This window comes from Talpa occidentalis, unplaced genomic scaffold (assembly GCF_014898055.3).
Source record: "Talpa occidentalis isolate TD23 unplaced genomic scaffold, MPIMG_talOcc4v2.1 talOcc4.8, whole genome shotgun sequence".
Classification (NCBI taxonomy): domain Eukaryota; kingdom Metazoa; phylum Chordata; class Mammalia; order Eulipotyphla; family Talpidae; genus Talpa; species Talpa occidentalis.
The window spans coordinates 34672348-34698755 of NW_023605194.1; the positions used below are offsets into that span (position 1 = coordinate 34672348).

The 26408-nt window shown below is 36.9% G+C and overlaps 1 protein-coding gene across 2 annotated transcripts in view; it reads right to left on the reverse strand.

Moving 5' to 3' along the window:
- The window catches only part of NRG3 (neuregulin 3), a 902987-nt gene that overhangs the window by 11390 nt on the left and 865189 nt on the right, over positions 1–26408 (reverse strand). For both annotated transcript variants that reach the window (XM_054690694.1, XM_054690695.1), the window contains 3 exons: positions 25092–25194; positions 17989–18115; positions 1468–1595 (listed from right to left, as the gene is read on the reverse strand). In XM_054690694.1, the coding sequence (XP_054546669.1) occupies positions 1468–1595; positions 17989–18115; positions 25092–25194 (358 nt within the window). The remainder of the gene's footprint in view (positions 1–1467; positions 1596–17988; positions 18116–25091; positions 25195–26408) is intronic.

Sequence of the window (26408 nt, forward strand, 5' to 3'; positions counted from 1 at the left end):
GGTTTGCATCTTAAATATATTAAAGGTTGTCATTTTTCAGCTTGACTTTAAAATATCTGATGTAATATAGTACTAAAGTAACATTATTCTGAATTATTTTACTTGACAGGATGGAATACCACTTCTAACACATTTGTGTTAAAATGAGCAGGGAAAAATACCATTTTAGAGAAAATATCCATCTTCTAAAAGGCTGGTAATTTTGGCTTAATTCTCTAATCAGAGAACTTCCATTAGGTCTAGTGAACTGAAATGATCTTTTCATAGGGAAATATCTATAAGTGCCTCAATTGACATAAACCAAAATTGATAGTTAATAATTAAAACAATCATAAAATAACCAAAAATATTTTAATCCTGAGTTTAGGACATTTAAGTCATTAAAAAAAAAAACTTAGCAAATCATTGGTATCTCAATCATACTCACGTAGAGTAAGAATAAAAATCATCAGCAGTACTGAAGATTAGTTTCAAACATGACTGAAATCTCACAGTGCATGTGACCATCATCAATTAAATCCTTTTTTTGAGGACTCATTGAGAAGAAAAGAACTGGATAGTTTCTTTGTACATACATATTTCTGTCACAGGGTTTTGCAAAGTGTTGCTTAAATATGACTAAGGGTCAACATTTACCATTTTTTGCTGGGACAACTATTATTTTTAATGTTTTCTTTTTTAAAAATAGAAACTTTACATGCTTAAATTTTTTAAATATGCCCTACTATAAATTTTAAGAAAGGTGCTTAAATCTTTGGACAATTTCTATACAGATTTAGAATTTACATCCTGATACACATTAACATATTGTCTGTTCTAGCATTAGTCCCAAACTTTGGCCCTTGGCTCAGAACAAATACCTTCAATTTTTAGAGTTCTAGATTCTTTATATATAAAACATAGTGCATGCACTAGAAGATGCGAAGGAAATCTGTTCAATTTTTGGATGTCATGACATGTTTAAGATAACTTTACTTTTTGGCTTCCCAAAGCCCATTTCTATGGTCAACTTGTAAAAAATGAACCATCCCATCGACAAAAGAAGATTTTATACATCCACAAATGTCTGCCAGACTTTTTCCCCTGGAAAGTTTTATTTGTGTGAGAACCATGTTGCAATACCTGGAGCGTGTCACTTTTGCTGCCTAGGGAAGGATTAGTCATTAACTTAGCAGACAGTGATAAGGCAGGCTAGGAAAACTCATGTTTTTAATAGTTTTCAGAATGCAATTGTTTCATTCACTGGTCTGTGTCTGCAGCTTTGATGGGTGTCATTAATAGTTGCTTTAGGCTTCTTATAGGGGCATTGCTGCCTGCTGTTACTGACTGACCTGCTGTGAGCTGCTTGAGCATTTACTTCAACAAGAACTACAGAAAGAGCAAGTAATGTTGCCATTCCTGCACATGTTGTCCAGACTTGTACATAGAATGAACACACCCATTCCCACCATGATCAGCTACCTGTACCTGTGGTGTTTGACAGATTGGCTTCCTCTGTCAGGAGAAGGGACCTCTGGGAATGACTGGGGGCCAGCAAAACTTGACTCCATCATTTTCTCCAATGCAGTCACAGGATGCCTTTCCGCCCTTGAATACTGTGAGAAATCAACATGCACAGAGTTGAGCTGAGAATAGATTATGTGAGGAGGGACTATAACAGTCCAGCTAAGTATCAAAAAGTTACTGGAATTTGCCAGTAACTTTTCAACTAGGCACCTGATCAGGAGAATGATAAAGATATCATTTGCATCCTATTTCTTACACACTGAAATTGCCTCCCTGCCAACATTCTCTGTGATAGATAATGTTCATTCAGGAGAGCTTTCTTTAGAATCCTGAGTCTGTGTTCTCCTTTCAGGCTATACTCCTGGCACACTAAGCCTAAGAGCCAAAAACCACTTATAAGAATGGTTTATTTAATATACATTTAAAAAACTGAATTAGAATTCAGATTACTGAAAATAGGGGCTCAACAGAACCCCTATTATTGGGTGAATAAACCTCACAACACTCTCAGAATTATGGAGGGCATGGACACAGACTATCTGCCCAACATTTCCACTGCTTCTCCTTTCAACCTGTTATCAGGCCATTACCACATCTAAAAAGAGCAATTTGTAAGCATTTCACTCTTTGTAGTTATTAGCCCTTGGCTTCTCCTCTGACTGATCTCTCATAAGGCACAGAAGCCGGAAGAAAATCTATAGAGATGACACATTAAGAAAAACTTTGTCCCCAGGGAAATAATCTGGCTTCATAACCGGTCAGCAAGTTATCAAGTTAACACTCCCTGGATACTTGACACTTGAATAGGTAGCAAGGGGTAGCAGGTTTCTTGTTTAGAAACTGGAGATGAAAATTACCATGAGAAATGATATTTTTAGAATGTTAACCAACCTGCAGGATTTGAAACATGGATATTCACATTTAATTTGTGAAAAGAATTTCACAGAAAATACAAAGACAGATATGCAATATAAATATGAGGTGTAAAACAGCATTCATTTCAAATGAAAAAAATCAGAATGGAAAAAATTAAATATCAAGCATATACACTAAAGGCAAAGATTTGGGAAAAGTAGCATTGGTGCTGATTTGTTGGGGGTGCAAATGGACAATATAAAGCAAAAGGCTAACTATATAAACTCTTTGATGCTGAATACTACTTCCAGGAATTTCCATCTTTACTATGTTTGCAGAATTCTAAAATCATTTAAGAACCAGAGTATGCCAGCAGTACAAAGGTTAAGAACAAAACAGAAATCAAAAACAAAGTGGAAACAATGGGCCACAACAGAAATGAATACTACAAAGTTATTGAAAGGTATAAAAAAAAGCAAAGTGCAAAATGGCATGCATAGGTGACTCCATTTTTTTAAATAAGGGTAGTATATTGATCAGGTATACATATATTGCATGTTCATGTATGTTTGTACATACATACATGTTTATTTCTGTGTTCACACACATGTATACATGTATATATACACCTTGTATGTACATATACACACAAATTTGAGTGTGTATGTGTACATGCATTATGCAATTACACAGGATGCAGATTGAAAACAAGTAAACTATTAATGATTAATTAGTTGTTATCTTTGGGGAAAAAGTATATCAGTAGACACAGGATATGGTGACTAGGGAAAATGTCAAAGCTTTGTAACATTAAGTTCAAAATATCAAGTTAAATGTCTTCTTTTTAAGTACTTCCAAAATAAAGCACATAGTGGCAATAATGACTTCACTCAGAATCTGAATTATACAAAATGGATTTAACAGAAGCTGGTCTATAAATGGATTTCTTGTAAAATGGACAAAGTTGACAAAGTAAGAAAAGTATACATGGACATGATCTGGAAAAAAGGGCTTCTTTGGACAACCCAAAATATCAAAGATCCAAAATAAGATGTAAATAATATCTTCATGTAAATAATACCTTCATGGGTATGTCTTTATTGATAATTAAAGTTGTTTATTACAGGGCCTCCCCTGTGGCGCAGCGGTTGAGCGCTGGGTTGAGAAGCTGCCCGCAGCCTCTGCAGCACTGGTTCGATCCCCGGCTTCTCCCTGGCCACCAGAGGAGGGTCCCGCATGGCACGCAGACCTCTACTGCTGCCCGCTGCTCCCCTCAGCAGTGTACTTCGGTCCTTCTACCTGCTCTGCAACCCGCTCTGGCTCTGGTGAATTTTCTCACCCTCCCGCGCTTCTGACTGTACCCAGTGCTTGTATGTATGTATGTATCAATCAATCAATCAATCAATCTTAAGCTTCCATATGATCCAGCAATTCCAATCCTAGGTATTTACCCAAAGGACACAGAAACATCAATTCCAAAGAACACCTGCACCCCTATGTTTATAGCAGCTCTATTTACAATAGCTAAGCTTTGGAAACAGCACAAATGCCCAAAAATAGATGACTGGATCAAGAAGATGTGGTAGATATATACCATGGAATATTATTCAGCATTCAAAAAAGATAAACACATGCAATTTGCAGCAACATGGATGGTGCTGGAAGGGATCATGCTCAGCAAAATAAGCCAGAAAGAAAAAGAAAAATACCGGATGGTCTCACTCATAGCAGGAATCTAGAAAACTTAAATAAGGGACCAGGAAAATGAATAACTATAAGAAATTGAAAATCAAAATCAACAAAAAACTATGAACCAGAGACACTTTTTGGGGGGTGGGGGGCGGGAGGGGAGGAATTGGGGTCAGAATGGGGGGGTTGCAATTGTATGGGGAATATAAAAATAAAATTTATTATTTAAAAAAAAAGTTGTTTTTTACAAACCATTCATGGAAGATTGGAAGATTTAACTGAATGGACATGTTCCTGAAATGTTATCAACGTCAGTCCTATTAGGGCATCCTCTCTTCCCCAAAGTCTAAGAAATTGGTTTGGAAATCAAACTCAGATGCCTAGAAGCAGGATGCCAGAAGCAAGTGAGATGTTCTGAGGAATCTCTTTGTAAATTGGAGAAGGCACACTTCTGCTCTGATCCTGCAGAGGGCTATCAGGGTCAATGGCCAAGTGTTTTGGAACATCCAGATTCCTAGAGAAATCACCAACTCATTAAAAGTCAGCAATCCACTCACTATTTTCTAAACAATGTATGTTTAAAAAGTTGAATGTAAATTTTGGACCATTAGTTCAGAGTTTCTGGCTTGAATGAAACTTTTGATGCTGAGAGCTAAAATTCTGGAAAAGTCTTGAATAAAATCAGCCTTTTACTTCTGCTATTCATAACATGCATAACAGATAATGATTTCTAAATCTTGTTTTTCGATTATTCCAATTATTGTTATATATCATTGCTGTCAATTGTACTATTATGGTCAATTTAATTGTTTCCCCAGTTTATTGTTCTGGAACTTTTTCTTTCAGTCAGCTTTTGTGAGAATCATTTTCATGTCAGTGACTGCAATATATCTTGAGATTCAGGTTTAACTTGCTGGGAATCCTATACAGGGTTGGTTGAGACAAGTAGGAACACTGAAAAAAAAAATGAAGAAAAAGCTATGCGAATGGCCAACAGGCATATGAAAAAATGTTCAACATCACTTGAAATCAGGGAAATGCAAATCAAAACTACCATGAGATACCATCTTACACCAGTGAGAATGGCACATATTAAAAAAACTAGCAACAACAAATGTTGGCGAGGTTGTGGAGAAAAAGGAACTCTTCTGCACTGTTGGTGGGAGTGCAAACTGGTCCAACCACTATGGAGAGCTGTGTGGAGATTTCTGGACCTACTAAACATAGAGCTTCCACAGGATCCAGCAATTCCACTCCTAGGTATTTACCCAATGAACACAGAAACATCAATTCCAAAGAACACCTGCACCCCTATGTTTATAGCAGCACTGTTTACAATAGCTAAGCTTTGGAAACAGCCCAAATGCCCAAAAATAGATGACTGGATCAAGAAGATGTGGTACATATATACCATGGAATATTACTCAGCATTCAAAAAAGATAAACACATGCAATTTGCAGCAACATGGATGACGCTGGAAGGGATCATGCTCAGTGAAATAAGCCAAAAAGAAAAAGAAAAATACCGGATGGTCTCACTCATAGCAGGGATCTAGAAAACTTAAATAAGGGACCAGAAAAATGAATAACTATAAGAAAGTGAAAATCAAAATCAACAAAAACTATGAACCAGAGACACTTTTTGGGGGTTGGGGGGCGGGAGGGGAGGGATTGGGGTCAGAATGGGGGGATTGCAATTGTATGGGGAATATAAAAATAAAATTTATTAATTAAAAAAAAAAGAAAAAAAGAAAAAGCTAATCCTTCAAATTAACATTCTACACATATTGGTTCAAAATGATTTTAGAGACAATTTTCAGTTCTGACAAATAAAAAGCTGGAAAAGTTTCATTCCTGCCCTTTAAATAAGAAAACTGACACATAATGATTGTTCTTATATCCATCAGACAATTGAGGCTGCCAGGAAAACCATCATCCTGCAAGTTGGAGCAACAGAAGAATACAGAGAATCATAGCCAGGACCCTCTTATCTGCAGTAGAATCAGCAGGAACCATAAGTTGGTAGGAATGCTTATGTCATAATTTGAATAAATTGTTGGAAACTGTTTGTGGACTAGAGTGAGAGTAAGAGTCATCTGGGAGCTAGAGAATATTCCCACACTTTCATGCATTGGATCTTCAGGAAGCACAACAAAGCCTCAGAACAAAAGGCCAAAAATATCATCCTATATCTTTATCATGGGAAGGAGAAACTTTATCAGAGCCTGAGGGAGATTTCCCGTGATGCCAATTCCCTGATTCCAGTCTTCCTGTCTCAAACAAGGAAGAAAAGAAAGAAAGAAAGAAAGAAACATTTGTGAAGGTTAGTACCCAGGAATTTAGGTTCACTAAAGATTGCAAGAGGTTGTAGAGTTATAAGGTCATAGAACCACCACCTTAACACCACACCAACAGGGCTCCTAAGTAAAGAGTAGACAGCAAGCAAGAACAGATGGTTACTGTAAGTAGAGAGATGCTAAGAAATATTTTAAAGTAAATGCTGGGATATAAAGATACTGTAGCAGAAATGATGGCTGCACTTGATAGGCTCATCATGAAACTGGAAGCAAGTAAGGAAAGAATAAATGATCTTGATTTCAATAGAAACCCCCTGAAATGAAACACAAAGACAATAAATAAATAAATAGTAAAATAAAAGCCCAAATAGGGAAATGATAGAAGATAATAATCAGATGGGGGACAAGTTTAAAAGGTATAATATATGCACAATAAAACTATCAAAAAGGAGAAGAGAGAATGGAGTAGGAACAATAGTGATGCAGAATTTAACATTACTGACAGACACCAAAACACAGATATTGGAAACACAAAGAACATCAAAACCACATGCAGGACAACTATCAAAATATCTGTATCACAGCACATCATATGAAACTGTATTAAAAAGAAAAGGAAAAAAAATACAAAAATAAAATAACGAAAATAAGCCAGATAAAATCTTGCCTATAGAAGATCAATATTAAGAAATGCAAACTGGTTCAACACTATGGAAAACTGTGTGGAGGATCCTCAAATTACTAAAAATGGAGTTACCATATGATCTAACCAATTCCACGCCTAGGAATCTACCCAAAGAACACAAAAACATTAATTCAAAAGGAAACTTGCACTCCTATGTTTATTGCAGCACTATTTACGATAGCTAAGCTATGGAAACAACCTAAATGCCCCAAACAGATGACTGGATCAAGAAGATGCGGTATATAAACACAATGGGATACTAAATGATCAAAAAAGATAAACATGCCATTTGCAGCAATACGGATGGAGCTGGAAGGGATTATGCCCAGTGAAATAAGTCAGAAGGAAAAAGAAAAATATTGGATGGTTTCATGTATACGAGGAACATGGGGAAACTGAACAAAGGGTCAGAAAAAAGACAAAGTTGGCAGGCAAACTGTGGATCTGAGGCATACAGCAGGAGAGGGAAAAGAAGCATCAAAACAAGCAGAGAGAAGAACACAAGGGACTATCGTGATGGTTCACAGGTGAGGTAGTGGTAGGAGATTTATCTGAGGGGAGAAATCAAATATTGTACAAAAACAAACAACTACACAAGAAAATAAAGTTTAAAATACAGAAATAAATATTTAATCGTAAAAAAATAAAGAAAAAAATACAGTGGATTTCAAATGAGAAATCATACAAATTGGAAGAGAAATATTTAAAATGAAGTTAAACATTTAAATACTTAATATTTAAAATCTTGAAATAACCAAGACACTAAACTAGGACTCTATTTACAGTGAAATTATCCCTCAGCAATAAAAACGAATAAAGTGAAAGATGAAAAATCTCAGCAGCAGATTTGTTCTGCAAGACCTTTTCAAAGAAGTTTTTCAGGAAGAAACAAAATGATATACATAAAAAATTCTGACATTCATAAAGAAGGAAAAGTGTCAGAGAAGTAACAAATCAAGTAAATTGGAAATATTTTATCAAATAGAAAAATGTTTATTCAAAGTGATGTACAATATAATGGACTAAAGTAAACACATAGATTGTCAGCAATTTTGTAGAGGACAGGAGAGAGGCAGAGGGAATACCCTGTTACAAAATACTTGCACTAGCCATGAAGTGGTAAAGTGTTATTTGTAAGTGAATTTAGTTAGCAAAGAATGTACACTTCAAACTCTTGGGCACCATTAAAAAGTTATAAAAAGAGGTTGTTGAGGGTCTCCCTGGTGGCACAAGGGATTAAGCACCGCACTGTGAAGAAATTCATGGCCTCTGCAGCACGAGTTTGATCCCCAGCTTGCCAGGGAGATACCAACATGGCGCAGAAGAACTCTCCTGACTCACCCACCGCTCCCTCAGCAGTGTATTTCAGTAGATCTGCCTGTTCTGCTCCCCACACTGTCTTGGGTGAATCCTTTCATCCCCCACACCTCCCTCTGCCCTATACCCCAGTTCTTGTATGTGTAAATAAATAAATATTTTTTTAAAAAAAGAAGTGCAAAGAGATGTGCAAAGAGAGGGGGGAAATATAATCTTATTAAACAATTAGAACAAGAGAAGAGATAGGAGAGAAACAAAGGAGTACAATAATAGAAAATAATTATCAATATGGCATATTAATTATATTAATAATCATTTTAAGTATGAATAGTCTAACTACAATAATTAAAAAACTGATTATCATTAAGGATAAAAAAAGCCATATATAGTCTATAAGACACCCATTTTAAATATAAAGAAAAGATAAGACAAAAGCAACAAAGTAGAGAAAAATTTGTCAAAAATGATAAAAGAAACTGGAGTTGGCATTGAGATTTCAGACAAAGCAGACTTCAAAATAAGGAAGATTATTGGGGATAGAAAAAGCATAAAAAAAGTATAATTTACTTTATGATAAAAGTGTCACTTATGATAATAAAATATTTCTTATAATTTATGCACCTAACAATAGAGCATCATGATAAAATTGATAGTATTACAAGAAGAAGTAGACAAATCCACTATTATGCCTGATGAATTTCATACTAAGCTATCAATAACTGACATTGAATTAATCAAAATCTACATTGAATTAATGCCAACATGACACAGGGACCAAGTGAACAGCAGCCAATGGCCAAAAGTGGAAAAAAAAAAAATTTCATACTAAGCTATCAATAACTGACAGATTGACAGGAGGGAAATCATTAAGGATACAGTTGATCTGAACAGTAATTTCAGTCAACTTGATCTAACTGATATTCATAAAATACTCCTTCCAAAATAGGAGACTACACATTCTTCATAAATTCAAAAATAACAATAAAATAAGCAGAAAATAAATAACAAAAATTAGGGTTAAATTGAAAGCAGGAGAAAGAACAGAGAAATTCAACAAAGGCAAAGCTGATTCAACTGATGAATAATACTGATCAATTTCTAGACAGGTTAACTCAGAATAAAAAGAATAAATTACCAATAGTGCTCCTCACTACTCCCGTGGACATAAAAAGGTGGAACACACTAAATAAATAACTATGGCCTCAAATTTGATAAATAAGTTAAAATGGACTAATTTCTTGTAAGACACAAATTATCAAAATTCACACAAGGGGAAATAAATAAATCCCAGGAAGGAATACAAACTCTGACAAGGGAAACTAACTGTATTTAAAATGCATGAATGAACATCAGCAGGATGAATGGAGCATGGGGGAGGGAGCGCAGTCCTAGACAATTTTGGAAATGAGTAGAATCTCTAAGGCTAAAGGGAAAAGTACTATGCATAGCACTGTCTGGATGATCTCTCTCTGTCTTTCTGATCTATCTATAATGTATATTACATGTGTATATATATATCTATATATACAATTATATATATATATATCTATATATATATCTATATATATATATCTATATATATATCCTTGATCTGTCTGTTGAGATGAACTTGAAGCAAGGATGTGCTCAACAAAACTGAAAAATCTACATTGAATTAATGCCAACATGACACAGGGACCAAGTGAACAGCAGCCAATGGCCAAAAGTGGAAAAAAAAAAATTGATCACAAAATAAATAAGAGGGTATTTGATGATTGGATTATAACTCAAAATACAAATATTATCCATGAATTCATATTATTATACATAAATGATGGGATAAATAAATAAGGAAAAGTAGAGACTAACTCCATGCAGTAGAATTCCAAATATCTTATTTACTGGTGCTTCCAAAGGGGGTGTATAACTCCCCATTTCTCAAGTGTGGACTACACATAGTTACTTTCTTCCAAGTAGAATACTAAGAAAAGGGAGAAGAGTAATATTACAATGGAGAAGCCTGATAAACACTACCTCAGATAGATGATAAAAGTAAGCATCAACAGTAATAAGGCATATTGCTAGTGTTAGGGGGAAAGGATGTCCTGCGCTAATCCCAGTATACCCTTTTGATAAAAGGTTATGAAAAGGACACTTTACCTGTTATGTCTTTCTCTCAAAACTCCCTAACTCCAGTCTAATCATGAGAAAAACCCCAAACTAATTCCAATTGAGGAGCAGCCTCCAAAATACTTGACTAATGCTCCAACAAGATGTCAAAGCCATTAAAAAAGGGAAAATCTGTCAAGTTGTCACAGCCAATAGGCGCCTAAGGAGACATTCACAACTAACTGTAATGAGATATCTTTGATGGGCTCTTGGGACAGAAGAAGCAATTAGATAAAAACTAAGGGGACCTGAATACATTGTGGATTTTAGTTCACAATGTATCAATGTGGATTCACCAATTATAACAAATGTAACAAGTCAACATACAATGCTAGTAATATGGGAAACTGAGTACAGGATAGATGGGAACTCTGTACTGTCTTCATGACTTTTCTATCCTAGAAACTGTCCTAAAAATAGCTTCTACTTAAAAACATAAAAGCAAAAGATACACATCAAATAAAAGAATTTAGAAACTAGAGTCAGAATTCTGCCGTCATTTTCCTGGGGAGTTCCTCAAGAATGTACCCTGCGGGGTCGATGAAAGCAATTTAAAAAAAAAAAAAAATTCTTTTATTTTTTAAAGATTTATTTTTATTTATGCATAAAAAACTGGGGTAGATGCCAGAGGTGCAGGGGTGAGAAGATTCACCAGAGACAGAGTGTGGAGCAGAACAGGCCTATAGGTCTTAGAAGATGATAATCCCTCATTTGTTTGTGGGACATACTATATATTACCTATAGGAATCAGTAAGTTTTTGAAAGTAGGGTCATTCTCATTTTTTGTCATCATTATATTTCTGGTTTAAGGAAAGCAGTGCCTATTATTTACAGAAATACACTGCTGAGGGGAGCAGCAGATAAGACAGAGAGGAATGCTGCACCATATGTAGGTTAGCTCCCTGGCCAGTTATGGAACTCTGGTAGCAGTGGTGATAGGTGATAGCCCAGAGACTTAACCCTTAGGCCACCAGGGAGGCCTGGAAAGCAATGTTGATTGTGGGTCTGCTACTCCTAGGCAGCCTATTTGGCCACCATTTTGTTACCTAAACAAGGTCAAAGTGGTCCGGCCGGTTAGGAACAGGAGCCCAACCCTTAAGCCCTTCAAATCAAACAAGAGCACAAAGATGGATCACACTGGGAAGGTTATGCATCACAAGGTATGTCCAGAATGCCCAGGGGCTGAGGACCGATGCATAACATGTGCATCAGGAGGTATGTCCAGAACGCCCAGGGGGCTGAGGAACGATGCGGAACACATACTCCTGACTTATACATCAAGAGGTATGACCAGGAATGCCCGCGGGGCCGAGGACCGATGTATGACAAGGGACCCTAGAACTGATCAGTGGATGCCTTGTTGATAAGATTAGAACCATGGCTGGGGATTAGGGTGTATCATCAAGTATATTAGAAGTGCCTGGAGGGCAGACTCACAATCCCTAATCTTCTATACCCTTCCCCTTTCTTTAATCTCCTTACAACCAATTATGTGAGTAAATAAAAGGGCCAGGATCTTGCTCTTCAGCAGCATCCTGCATTATGTAGCCTGCTCCACGACTCCTGTTTGTTAGTGTGGTGTTGTCCTACGCAACAGTTGATAGACCTGATAATCACCTGCTTGGGTCACCTCCACCACCTACCCTGAGAGCAGTAAAATCAGGAAGGAGGATGTGGGTTTACATGTCTGTCTCTCTGTGTTGTTCCTAATGCATCAATGTCTGTGTCAAAAAGTTCTTTACTGCCAGTCTGATGTAGAAACTCAGAGGATGGTGAAAATGAATGGTTGTGACTTGTTTTAGAGCAGGGTTTCATCTGAATCTCTGAAGCAAATAATTAAAAACAACTTGACCATTGTTGCTATTTTGGGAATTTTTGCACCATCTATCACAGCAAGAAGAACTATCACATTTGCAATCAAACTTGAGCACATTTCCACAGAAGTAAATAATATAGCCAGGCACTTTTCCAGCAAGCACCCCCACCCTCACTACCCGACCACCCACCCCATGCACCTACTGCCCCATCTCAACAGGTGCCCCCTTCAAACCAACTGAGAACATGTTATTTATGCTTTCTCCTCAGCCAGTCCCCTGCTATTGCTATCGGCAGGTTAACTCCCAGACTTGGTTCTATAAATTCATAGTACTATTCACTATTGTCTATAGGCCTTAGAAGATAATAATCCCTCATTTGTTTGTGGAACATACTATCTATTACCTATAGGAATCAGTACATTTTTGAAAGCAGGGTCATTCTCATTTTTGGTCATCATTATATCTCTGGTTTAAGAAAAGCAGTGCCTATTATTTACTAGGTATTAATATGTATGTGAAAAAATAGATGAATGTGTGAATCTATAGTATTGACAAATCAGAAAGTTAAAATTTGATATTTAAAGCAAGAGATCAACTTTTACACTAGACTGTTCAAAATTAATTGATTCTTAGTAACAGAGAAACTAGCTCTTCTGACCAAACCCTCTTAAACTCTCCAATGAACTTCAACTCACTCTCAAGACTCAAACGTCACCCACTTTGGGAGATGTCACTGATTTCCCCAGCCACTTTTAGATGTCCTTTTCCATTCTCTGACAGCATTTTGATTTAATGTATCTGCATTATAGAAAAGGTATGTGCTTATATATTAGCTTTTATTACTAGCCTGTGAGCTCCCTGATCTCTTCAGTTTGTATTTTGTAAGCCTTCATGCAATGATCAATATAGTCTGAAATAAGAATTAGAATAAATAATTGCTTCCTCTCACAATTATCAGAGCTGTGTTAGGCATTAAAGTCATATTATTCTCCTTGAGCATGCAAATATTATTTTCCAGTTCTTTTTCATTATGCGTTGCTCCAATAAACCTATCTTTCCTAAGATGATTCTTGAAGAAAGGGTAGAAAGTGTGTATCATTCTGTTCCCTTACTTTTCACTTATGTATGTATTTTTCTTGATTTTAAGAGAGAAGAATGGATCATTTCTTTTTTGACAACTTCTCTTTCTGCTTCTTGAAGTAAGAAGTTTTACGTCCTTGACTGAAGGTTGTAATTCCACTGCTAGCTCCCTTTCACTTAGGACACAGAAAATGAGGTAAGTTCATCTTCTTGGGTCACAACTGCTTCATTTGTAAATGATTATAATGGGCTGGATGCTTCTAAGGTGCTGCCAAGTCTAGTTCTGCAGCCTCTGAGTAAGTGTTTCCACAGCATCATGTTGCTTTACTGGACTAGGTGTTTCACATCTTGTTAAATGACTGTAAAATGAAACCCTTCCCCATGAATGTTTAATGAACTTAAGGGAATGCCAGACACAGACAATTCATTTGTTAAACACTGCAATTTGCCAAGAATTTCAAGTAGTTAACCTGGGCTTCAAGATAAAACAAAGACAGATTTGCCTGATATGGTATGTAATTTCTCCTCCCAAGGATTGTCCTGTACCAGCCAGCTTCCCTGTGATAGAAAAAAAATGCTCCCCTTGGGATAACTATTAAAGGACTCTTGTTAGGTGCTCAGAATTTCTCAAGGGTCTCATTCTGCAAATTGAGTTGGGACTCTGGATTTCGTCAGCACTGTTGACATTAGAGAAGGATTATTTTCTTTGGTTGGGGGTTATCCTGTGCATTCAGATGTCCTATTAGCATATCTGGTCTCTAACACTACATGTCTATAGCATTTTCCTTCCAAGTTGTAACACCCAGTGTTTTCAGAGGATGACAAATGTTCCCTGGGACATAACTTCCCTTTGAGAACAACTGAGTTAAATGGATAAGTGTTTGCCTCTCAGCTATTCACTTGCTGTCTGACAGAGAATCACTTTCTCAAGCTTTCATCTCCATTTCTGTCTTCTGAACATTGTAGGTATAAATTAAGTAGCTGTTGTTAAGACTAAATGAGACACTGTATTAACATTTTTTAGCCTGATTCTGTACATTTACTTTGTACATATTATTTGCTATTGTCATTATTTCATTATTTTTAGCTGTTATTTTTGGCATTGGTTCTTTATCCCAACTCTTGCCAATGGAAAAAAAAATTATACAGAACCTACAAAGGAAAAAATGCTTTCCCAAACTTTCTTCATTATATTTCACTTAAATGTGAATGCAGAAAATTTCAGTCACACATTAGATTTACTGCTCTCCCTAAGAAGACTTGTGCTACCTGGCCTCCAAAGCACAGATGCCCTAGATGTATCACCTTATATATCTTAAACACAGAATTGAAGCAAATACGCTTTTCAGTTCCTTTTTAGTGTGTTATTTATATCGATTTTCCATTAGTGTTTCTTACCATAACATATGGCATGAAAAATTGTAGTCAAATTATTATATAATTCTTATAACAAAATTATGTACAAAAGCATAATTTGCCAAATAGGAAATATAACTAGAAATACGTAGACAGAGATTATACTACACTACAAATAAATGTATTTTTAAAATAAAAGACCATTTTTCCTATTAAATTAGCAAAAAAATTGTTCACAAATGTGTAGCAAAGCTGGCAGTGACCCATATTACTTTCCAGTACTGAAATGGATACTTGCCTTTGGGAAAGAAACTTGTTCATCAGAGTCTAGTCTCTTTAAAACCTGCTGAGGTGGTCCCTTGAGCCCAAGTTGGCAGAGAGTAGAATGCTATGGCTGCACACATATAACACATATAACTTTTCTATGCAGCTGGCCTCTCATTTTTCAGGGTTTTTAAATGCACAAAATGTCCTTCCTTTTGTATCTACTCTCTGCTTGAACTCTTAATTTCTGTGAAGTTCTTTAGATAGATAATTCCTTGGAATGTGTTATCCTAGCTGCCCATTTCACAACTCAAGAAAAAATGTCCTGTATATTCTCTTTATACAAAGTTGGGATGAACATAGGAAAACACCTTTGCACATCCTATCTTGGCCCCTGAGAGAACAATCTTGTTGACTCTGACCTGACTTATAGGATCTACTGCTGCTGTCCTGTGTTAACATAGAAAACATACTGAAGGGGAGGGAAGAAGGAGAGAAAAAGAAAAAAAAATGCAACCAAAATTCTTTCAAGAGTTGGAACTCCAACAGCTGGTAATATCTTTCTTATAATTCCAGTCAAATGAGTGGTGAGGAGCACATGAGTGAAGAGTTACTGTTAAGAATGCAAATATTTTTTCATTGCACTTGTATGCTTATTGCAGCACTATTTATAATAACCAAATTACGGAAACAACTTAAGTGCCCAACAATAGTTGTGGAATATATACACAATGGAACACTATTCAGCTACACAAAATATTAATTCTTCCCATCTGCAACAACATGGATGACTGCAAAATAAATCAGGAGAAAGACATACACGATGTTTCCACACATAAGTGGAATATAAAGACTCCAAACAAAGGAACAGAAAATAATAATTAAAAAATCCCTTAGAAATTTGACTTTAAACTTGAAGATACCAGGTGGGAGTATGGAACAAAGTGAGGACTATGGTGGAATTATAAGTGTTTTGGTGGTAAGTGTGTTTGTGTAACATACATCTGAACAGGTGTATATGATTTGTGGGGTCCAAATCATCTACAATGTTGTAAACAATTGTTGTTTCAATAAAAAAAAATGAAATAAGTTTAGCTCATAAAATCTGCTTATAGATTCTCAGGACTAATTGCTTCATCCACCCATCCCCACAACAAAAGAATGAACTCTAACATAGTTTCTAACTGCTCAAAGTTACATCCCTAGGGGGACAGGAGCTCTTGTTAAAAAGCCAACCTAAGAAGAAAAAAAAAAATAAGTTCTCAAAAATATTTACTCTTTAGTCTGACCAACACCTGAGCATAGGCCCTGTCCTCACTTTCTTAGAGCACTCACTAAAAAGGACTTACAACTATAAACTTTCTTTCTGTGAGAGGTATATCCATTGCCTACAATTCAAGAATGTCTTTCTCTAGGACCTGAAAGCCATTTATTCAAAATGTAATCATTAGGAAGGCTAAGATATTCATCTCCAGGTCACTATAAAAGTATAGAATTCTAAGTTTAGCAATTGCTAGCTGAGAGACACAGCTCTCTTAATAGCATTTACAGTGACCAACTCATTATTTTTCACTTCATTTCCCTAACTGTCAAGCTCCAGATTTCCTCCCTTCCTACTCCATCTTTCCCCTTTTAAAACACCCAGTTACCTATGTACGAACAGAAGTTGAGTTAAATACACACTGGACCCTCTTCTGCAACAGTGATTGGCTTTGTTTATCGTTGTTAGATGCAGTTGCAAAGAAAGTGACACCCGCTATCACAGCAGGAGTTTTAGTGTGTGGGATAATAGAAATCACTAGAAAAATGATTCCCTCTATTTCAGAAATGAGCATTCCCCACACATAGCCATGAATAAAAGTTTAACTAAACTTTGCTGGGAAGCAATTCTGATTTATGAGTCCCACAATAAACATCTAAGTACATCTGTTGTGTACAACATAATGGTGACTTCTGGGTAATGATTTCTTAGAATTACAAATGATATATAAATTCCCAGTGATTTATGCATTTGGAGGGGTGTGAATATGTCCTGGATGATTGCCTATTATGCTCAAATACTAGGTTTATACCGTGGCCTTTGTTCTTCAGTTTTGTGCCTCAGAATCTGGAAGTACAATCTTCTGGACGGGAAAAGAACTGCTACCCTAAGAGAATATTTCAGTATGTCTTAGGCAGAATTTGGTTGCCTTTGATTTAGTGTTTTGAAATATATCTCAGAGATGATGAAAACGACTTTTAGAAAGAATTTTGGAATTGGAGATTTTGCTTTTAACTTTGATTTCTGATGTCTCTTTGAGGCCCGGTGTTAGGAAGACTCTGGAACCATGAGTGAGTCTACTCTGGCTTTCTCATACACCTTACCTTGGAGTTTCCTGAACATACCAGGCAATCTTGGGATTTCGTGGCCTTATTATTTCTGTTTTCTCTAATTTCTTGTCCTTAGCTCTTTGGCTGTCTGATGAAACTTTATATTTTTTTAAAACCCAGTTCAAACCTGACTTTGTTTTGAGTCAGGCAACATACCTACCCAACCCAATTCCCATTGGTCTCTTCTTCATCAGTCTCTGCTGTAATGTCAAACAGCTCAGTCCACATATCCCCTCTGGTTCTGGTATTTGCATTTTGTACTACACATGAGTTCCCACACAGGAGGGAACATGACATCCCTTGGTTTCCAGCACAATTTCTGATACCAAGTAAAGATTCAGTGTTTACTTTACAAACAACTGAAGCTCTTTTTATACCAGAGATTAATTTATACCGCAGATTGTCATCAAGAGCTGAGAATGAATTTTTCTCTCTTTCTTCCAGCACATGTGCACACGCACACACATAGAACTGCAAGATGATTTAAGCAGAACACTACAAAAATTTGAAAAAATTAAATAAGTCTGGTCACAGGCTCCCAAACCACTCTGAACTGAGCGCCCTGAGGTGAGCTGCAGGAGGAGAGACACAGACATTAACTTACATTCTGCAGTTGGACATGATTCTTCATCAAGTTCTCTGACTTTGCCATTGCACTGGATGATTTAAGACTGTAGTTTTTACCATTTTGTGGCTCTTTCAGCTGTTCTTGGATTTGTTTAGCTTGTTTCCTGTAGGTTTAAACAAATGTATAAATGCATAAATTTATTCTATTCATATTTTTGGATGCTCATTCATATCCAATGTCTATATTTGTCATTTGTTAAAGCTGGGTACCCTCAGTTAACAGAGAAACTTTTTCTCATTTTCAACCCCAAGAAATACTCTCAATTTAAAGAGAAGCTGGTATAATGCAGGTTTAATACCCAATGCAGGCTATCATCATGCAGGGATTAATATCCAATGGCCCTTCAAAGGCAGACAGAAACATAATGTATTGTCTTGGCCCCCTAAATACAAGAGGCCCCTAACCCTGTGTCAGCGGCAAAAAGTTGAAAATGCTCTGAAGAAATGGTCAATGGGAAAAACTCAAGTTTGAACCTGGCAGTGACATATAACACACACTTACAAAGCGACATTATATATGTGCCATTTAAATATACGTTTCTTGATTACATGACTTTCACATATGCTATAATCTGTACATATTTTTTTCTTTTACAATTTAGAAAGAGCTCATTTGGATCAACCCTGAATGTGAAGATTTATAACTGCCTCACAAATAATAAAACAATAGTTAACTGTTAAAGAGTACCTACTATGTGCTAAGCATCACTTTAAGTATTTTACATGCATCAACTCATTTATTTTATTTTTTAAAAAAATATTTTAATTTTTAACATAAATTTTATTTTTTAACAGGTCAGAGGTGCAGGGGTGGGGGGGGTAAGAGGTTTCACCAGAGACAGAGTGGGGAGCAGAACAGGCAGATCTACGAAATACACTGCTGAGAGGAGCAGTGGGGTGAGCAGGAGAGGTTTGCTGTGCCATGTTGGTCACCTCCCTGGCTGGGGATCAAACTCGTGCTGCAATGCCTGAGAATAGCTTCATTGTGCTGAGACTTAACCCCTTGCATCACCAGGGAGGCCCCTCAACTCATTTATTTTTCACAATAATTCTGTATGATGATGCCACAATGCTGTACTCATCTGAAAGGTGAGAAAACTGAGGCAAAGTGTTGTTCAATAATTTCCCCAGAGTCATATAATTAGTAAATGGTAGGGTTAAATTTGAAATGCCTGCATATTCCGCACTTTCAAAAACCACACAGAACTGTCAATTCACTGGTCTCTGGTTCTACAGCTTTTCAGCTGAGAGGATTTTTTAAACTCCAAGTAAAGTGCATATGTGGGGTGAGTGTTAGAAGGTTCATTCAATGGTTATACCAGAAGTTTGAAACAGATTACTGCCTTATTAGATGCTTTAGCCCAAGAGCTTCACAACCATTTATCAGCAGAAAACTGAGTACCACACATAAAGAAAGCTTTGTAGTCTCACTCCCCGTGCAACCCCCTAATCTTTCGCTTCTTCCCCAAGGTTCCTGTGAAAGATGGAGGAGAATGTGATTTCTTGCAGTGAGTTTCTCCTGGAAGGCAGCACTCTATGGAGCATCGACTGCAGCATCAGAGGGGCTGGCATTTGAATCCCTGCTCTATTGACCATCAGTTTTGTTTTGATGTTCTAAATCAAAATAATTGATTTTGTTAACTTTTCTGAGGCCCTGTTTTCTCATCTCTAAATGGGGTTTATAAAAGCAAGCTGTCATGGAGAGTGAGGAAATTAAAGTGAAAGCACATGTAAAATGTTGATCTTCTTTCTTCCTCATTTAGCAAGCTCAGTTGTATGAGCAGATGCTGCAGAGGAATTAGAACGTTGGCCCAAAGATAAAAGGAAGATCATATTAATTGCAACTCTCACAAGCAAGTCACATTATGTGCGACAGGATTTGGAGGCTCTGAGCGTCATTGCCTCCTTTGAATTTACAACACCAATGTGATGTAATTGTTTGTTTAAATATTTCTTTTATCTTTTCAATTATTTGGGGGACTTTTATCTCCAGTACTCTTGGTTACTTTAATCCAGTTATAATGGTCTCTTTACTTCCTAACAGCTAATCTGTAGCCTATTGTGAAAAATAAATCTATCATATCAACATGTTAAGAAGCACATCACAGCCTCAAAATCCCATCAAGGATTCACTGATAAAGCAAATGGGAGATCAGGAAGTTCTCCCTGGTAAATCACCATGAAGCAGTAAGAGGAGGTTTGACAAAGAGGAAGCACACAATTACTCCAAGAATTAAATAGTAAAAATACTAATTTTTCAGTAATTCCAAAATTCAATATCTGGGAAATGTAAACTTTTAAAGGATGTTTGTGTTTCCTAAAACTTGTAATAGTTTGCTTTCCTTTACTCTCTTCTCACTCAAGTCACTAATATTCCAGAATAAATGGACTTCCCTCCTGAGTTTGCCTCCTTCTCTATCATGCCTCCCTTCTCACAAGCACTTATAATATATTTAGCTCCTTCCTCCTTCCCCCAGCAAATGGGAACAGAGGAAAGACACATCTGATTCCATGATATACCATTAGATCTCTGCAGAGAGCAGTGTGAACACTGTATAACACACTGAGTTTTAAGTTTTCTTAGCCTAATGCATCCAAACAAAAATAAGATGTAAGTTGTAGAACTTCAAATGTCACGAGTCCGTGGGTAGACATTATTTGTTATGTTGCAAGTTGGGTTCTGGGGAAGCAGACATTTGAGATGGAAGAAGAATGCAGGATTTTTATTAGTGGTGACTTTTGGGATCAACACATGTGGTAGCAAAAGGAAGGCAACAGGAGTGGGCAGAGGGCAAAGCTGAATGTGATGCTGTCTCAGTAAAGATCTCAGCAACTCCCCTGAGGCCTCTGAAATTGGAAAGGCCTCACATAAGTTGGGGTGAAAGTCTAGGTCTTCAGAACCCTACACTGACCTGTCATCATATGAGGGCTGTGTCAGGGCACAGCATGAGCTGGAGAGAGCTGCTCTATCACAATTATGTATTAGCGACTGGGAGACTAAGACCTTCACTGAAGAAGAAAATCTTAACAGCACTCTGCCTGTCCTTAAGACAATTTCTTTGTGATGTAAAATCTCCTCCCTTAGACAATGATAACTTCCTTGCAGGGCAGGTTGCTTCCATATCTTTCTTTACTCTGGCATCAATTCTGCTTTTTCCTCCTCTGCTTTCCCTGTTGTGATAATTATCAGTCTTGCTGCCTCCTGGTGTATCCCTTCTCCTATTGCAATTCATTTTTAGAATTGAATCATGTCATGCATTTTCAGTCTATTAAGAACTTCTACAGTCATCCTCAGACTTCATAACCACATCAGTTGAAAACAAAAAGAAAATCTAGAAGAATATATAGTTGTCATATGAGCCATATCAATCAGATTGAGAGGCTCAATCAATAGTTTTATTAACTACTTAATGGGAATATATGGGTTTATTGGGAGTAATAAGAAAATTTATTGTATTCTTTAGAGCTGTTGGAGGTTCAATTTACTCAGAATACTCTCTAAATTCAAGAAAGTGTTGCTTATTTCTATCTCATCTTATTACTTCAAACTTTCATCAGCTAATAATTTGCTATAATACTCCTCTGGTGAAGTCAAGGTGACAATAGAGTGAAGAAAGAACTGGAATGGCAGATCTGAGGGACTGTGGGAAGTAAAACAGAAATGACTAAACAAATGTGAGTTTTGAGGTTAAGTCATAACTCTCTCCAGGCAGAAACTATACATCCCAGTAGACAGAACTGAGATTTTAATTTTTTTAAATTTATTTTTATTTTTTAATTTTTTTTTTTATTTTATTGATTTTTTAAAAAGATTTATTTTTATTTATTTATACAAGCACTGGGTACAGTCAGAAGCGCGGGAGGGTGAGAGAATTCACCAGAGTCAGAGCGGGGAGCAGAGCAGGCAGAAGGACCGAAGTACACTGCTGAGGGGAGCAGCGGGCAGCAGGAGAGGTCTGCGCGCCATGCGGGACCCTTGCCCAGCGGCCGGGGATTGAACCGGCGCTGCAGAGGCTGCGGGCAGCTTCGCAACCCAGTGCTCAACCACTGCGCCACCGGGGAGGCCCAGAACTGAGATTTTTAAGTGAATTTATTTGTCAACAAATGATAGAGAAGCCCTAGAATTTTGGAAGACTTGGGACTTCCAAATGAAATAAAAAAAAATTGTGTGTGTGTGTATAACTTTATGGTATGTATGAAAACTAAGATCTACCTATTCAGTTTCCACCCCCCCCAAGGATTTGGGAGGGAAATTAGAATTCTATGAATGAGCATAAAAAAAAAAATCATGCCAGGATGCTATAAGAACTTACATTGCTTTCAGTACTACAGATTAGGGGCTTGGTCTGGGATGTGGCATTCCTCTCAGGCAAAGTAAAATAAAGGAAGACCATACTGGAATAGTACTAGAAAAAGGTCTCTGTAAAAAATAAATCTTGTTCATTTTTTTATTGCTTAATTATATATACATTTCCTTATTTATTCATATTTTAATAAAAATGTACCAGCTGGGCAGGCATAGAGACAACATCTTTATTAGTCTTCCCCTACTGGCTGAGTTCTCTGAGCCTCCCATCATGAATGTGGCATTGAGCTATGTTCCACTAAACCTGCTGACACCTTGTTGAGCCCCCAAAGGAGACATTTTTCTCAGAGTCCATTTGCTGCCCAGGGAAGGAGAGATTGACAGCCCTGAAGACGGAAATCCTCTAGCTACCCAGCTGCTCTCCATTTTTGTGTTAGTCATAAACATTCTTTCCTTTAAATGTGGTACAAGTACAAATTACACTCTAAAAATAGGTGATTAACTACTTTTTCATAGTAATTTGCTTATTGTTAAATATACAATTTGTTTCTCGTACACTTGTGTGGAGCCCTTCGAACACCCTGCCGAGTTTGATTACCCCTCTCGTGCTCCAGGGCACACGCTTCACTTTGTAGTGCCCCAGCCTCTGTGCTCCAGTGTGGAAAGCTAAGTGCTAACAACAGCAAGCCTTCCTGAGTATTTACTCTTGTAAACACTATGCTGTGCTTTTGCAGTATTATTCCATTGAATTGTTAACAAATTCTATGAGGTAGGTATTTTAATCATATTTTACCAGGAAGGAAACAGGTGAAGAGGTTGGATGTGATTTGCCTCGTAATACAAAACAAACAAGTGGCAACCTAATAATTTAAAAATGGGTATGGCTAGTGCATGTGAAACCCTGACCACTGGCCCCATGGTCTCCCCTGGAGAACACTGCGTCCCATGGGCTGCACCAAGCAGGCTGCCCTGATTCTCTCTAAGCAGTGTCCCCAGACCACAGGAGTGCTGTGTGTGCCCATATGATATGGTGGACATTTCAAGAACCCACCTACTGTGTGGTGTTTTTTTAAAAAAGATTTATTTATTTATTTATACAAGAACCAGGGTACAGGCAGATTCGGGGGAGGGTGAGAGGATTCACCAGAGACAGAGTGGGGAACAGAACAGGCAGACTGACGAAATACACTGCTGAGAGGAGCAGCGGGCGAGACAGGAGAGGTCTGCCGTGCCATGTGGAACCCTTGCCTGCTGGCCGGGATCAAACCGGCGCTGCAGAGGCTGCAGTCAGCTTCAGATAGCAGTGCCCAACCGCCTGCACCACCAGGGGAGGCCCTATATTAGCATTTTTAAATGAATACTGATATTATTTAAAATGTTTGGCCATAATGCACAATTGTATTTATTGTGAGCTTTGGAAGATGATACATGCAAAACCTAATTCCCTGACAAAGAGTAAGTGTTGAAAATGGGGACACTAACAACTGTGACAAGCAACAGTTGCCTAGGAGATGTGACAAGTAAATGTAATGTGGAATCCTGGATGGGATCCTGTAACAAAAAACACATTAGGTAAAAACTAAGAAAAGTTGAAGATATGAACTTGGGTTAGTAATACTGCAGCAATACCGTTTCATTAATTTTGACAAGTGAAATGTACTGATGTGAGAGATTAATAACAGAGGAAACTGGGTGTAGGGGATAGGGGATTTTTCTGTATTATTTTCTGTATTATTTTTAGTCATCCAAAAATCTGAACCTATTTTGAAATAGTTTATTAAAAATAATAGTTGCTAATTCTAGGTCTAAGTCCAAGTATCTATTATTATTTTTTTTAGATCATAATTGTTGTCCTTTTTAAAGATCAACATACATGGTACGCAGACAGGGATCACAGACTATATCTGGAAATTGATCCATTTTTAGAAGAGCAAATGAGTAGAAAAATATAGGTCTGATGAAAAGCGATTACACATTGGCTTGGATTTCAGACAAGCTGTAAGAACAGAATCTGTGCCAATTTCTTAAGATATGTGTGCCTTACAAGAAACCGAGGGATTTAATGGTTTTTATCTACATTTCTCACTTTAAGTGCAGACTATGCCACTTCCATAAATAAAATGTCCCTGTCAGACTTCATATGGAATATATATATGTATTATATGTATGTATATATTTTTATTAGTTAAAAATAATCACCTTTCTCTGCAGAAGATCTGGTTTCTTAGCAAAGAAATGATAAAACACAGTTGAGATGTGCATACCAACTGATAAAACAAAATATATTTTATAGTATTCATATTTCATATTTGATAAAAATCTTTTATGGGTATTAGGTAAAAACATTATGAAAGGGAAACTGTGATTTGTTTTGCTTTATCAGAAAAAGCTATATATGGTTGACATTTTGGCTTACATTTTGGCTTATTCAGAATAAATAACCCCTTAGTGACAGGCAGGCCCCACTGAGCCTTTAATTTAGACAAGTGATCACAAAGTGCAAAATAAAGAGAATATTCATCATCATAGAGAGGAATTACAATTATGTGTATCAAAGATAACCCCCATCACACACACACACATACACACACACACAAAACACACACACATACATACACTTGCTGTATACCCTCGCCACAGTCTAAAAAGATTCTAAGTCATCTGTGGATGTATGATGAACCCATTTGCACAAGATGCCTCCTTGGAGCAGACTGAGAACTTAAAGTACTTCCTCTGAGAAGTAACCTTTTAACACTAGAGAGAAATGGTCTTACTTGCTTTTGAAGTAGAATGCTGCACAGAACATGCCCACGATGACAATTCCAAAGATGATACATGAAATTGACAGCACCTGCCTTTGATACACTTCTTCACTCTCTGTGAATTTGAAAAACAGAATTACAATGGATGTTAGCAGGGCACAGCAGAGACAACCTTCATCCTTGTACTTCTGAGCTGGTAGGGTTCTTTCAAAGCAAACTTTTTTGTTCCTGTCATGATAGAAAAACATAAGGAAGTTATGATTTAATTTCTTTTTAATGCTCTCTAGAATAGTTGTTTTTTTTTTGTATTTATATGGCTAAATCAGCAATCATACACTGATAATACAATTATGATTCTTATTATCAAAATATATCCATGACTTTGGGACGCACCAGGAACATACATTTTTTAAGTTATGATGGGGCTCAAAATAATCTGCTAGAGAAAAAAAATGTGTGTTCATCAGAAATTTTCTGTGCCAGTGATGATTTCTAATTTATTTTATATACTACAGATGCCACTGTGTTTTTTGATTTGGTCCTTGGCTGTCAGTGTCCCTTTCATCTACCTGCTATATGATTGACATCACTAGTGAAAGAGAACTTGAATATGCATGTGAATATTTTACTCACGGATTATACGACTTCTTCAGTATCAGTGATCTGGCATGGAAATCACTTCCTATGTTACCAAGGTTATATCCTGGAGCTTATTACAAAAAACAACAAAATTTCAAAAACAACCATTACACTTTTAAGCCACTACCATTTACACTCTCAGCTCATTTTCTACAGTATGTCTACTGAAACAGTACTTTATTTCATCAAAACCATTTTTTCCATAGGCTCAGAATTTTCTCTTACTCATCTTCCTTGTTTCCCTTTTTTATACAGCACAGAGACCACGATCCATGATTACAACCATTCATTCTCTTGTAAAAACCTTCACCTATTGTATCCCTTTCTCCCTTCCTTTTATCCATTTGTTAAAATAGCTGTGTATGAATTCAAGAAACTGCCTTCTTCATGCCTCTACCTTGAGAAGCTCAGAACTGGGAGAGACACTACATAACTGAGAAGACAGATGTCAATAAAGGCTGACAATCACATTGCTTAAGTCAACATCTAATAGTGACTAAAAATCTCATCAACCTGCTTCTACATTTTCCTGATCATTATCCATACATTCTCCACACAACTCAAACATCTGACTTACTCTCCCTCCCTTACTCTCAGATCTTCCATACATGTTATACAGGAGAGGAAGTCAGAATAGAAGAAATCATCTCCATTATATACACAAAATATATGCAACATTAACTGCATCTG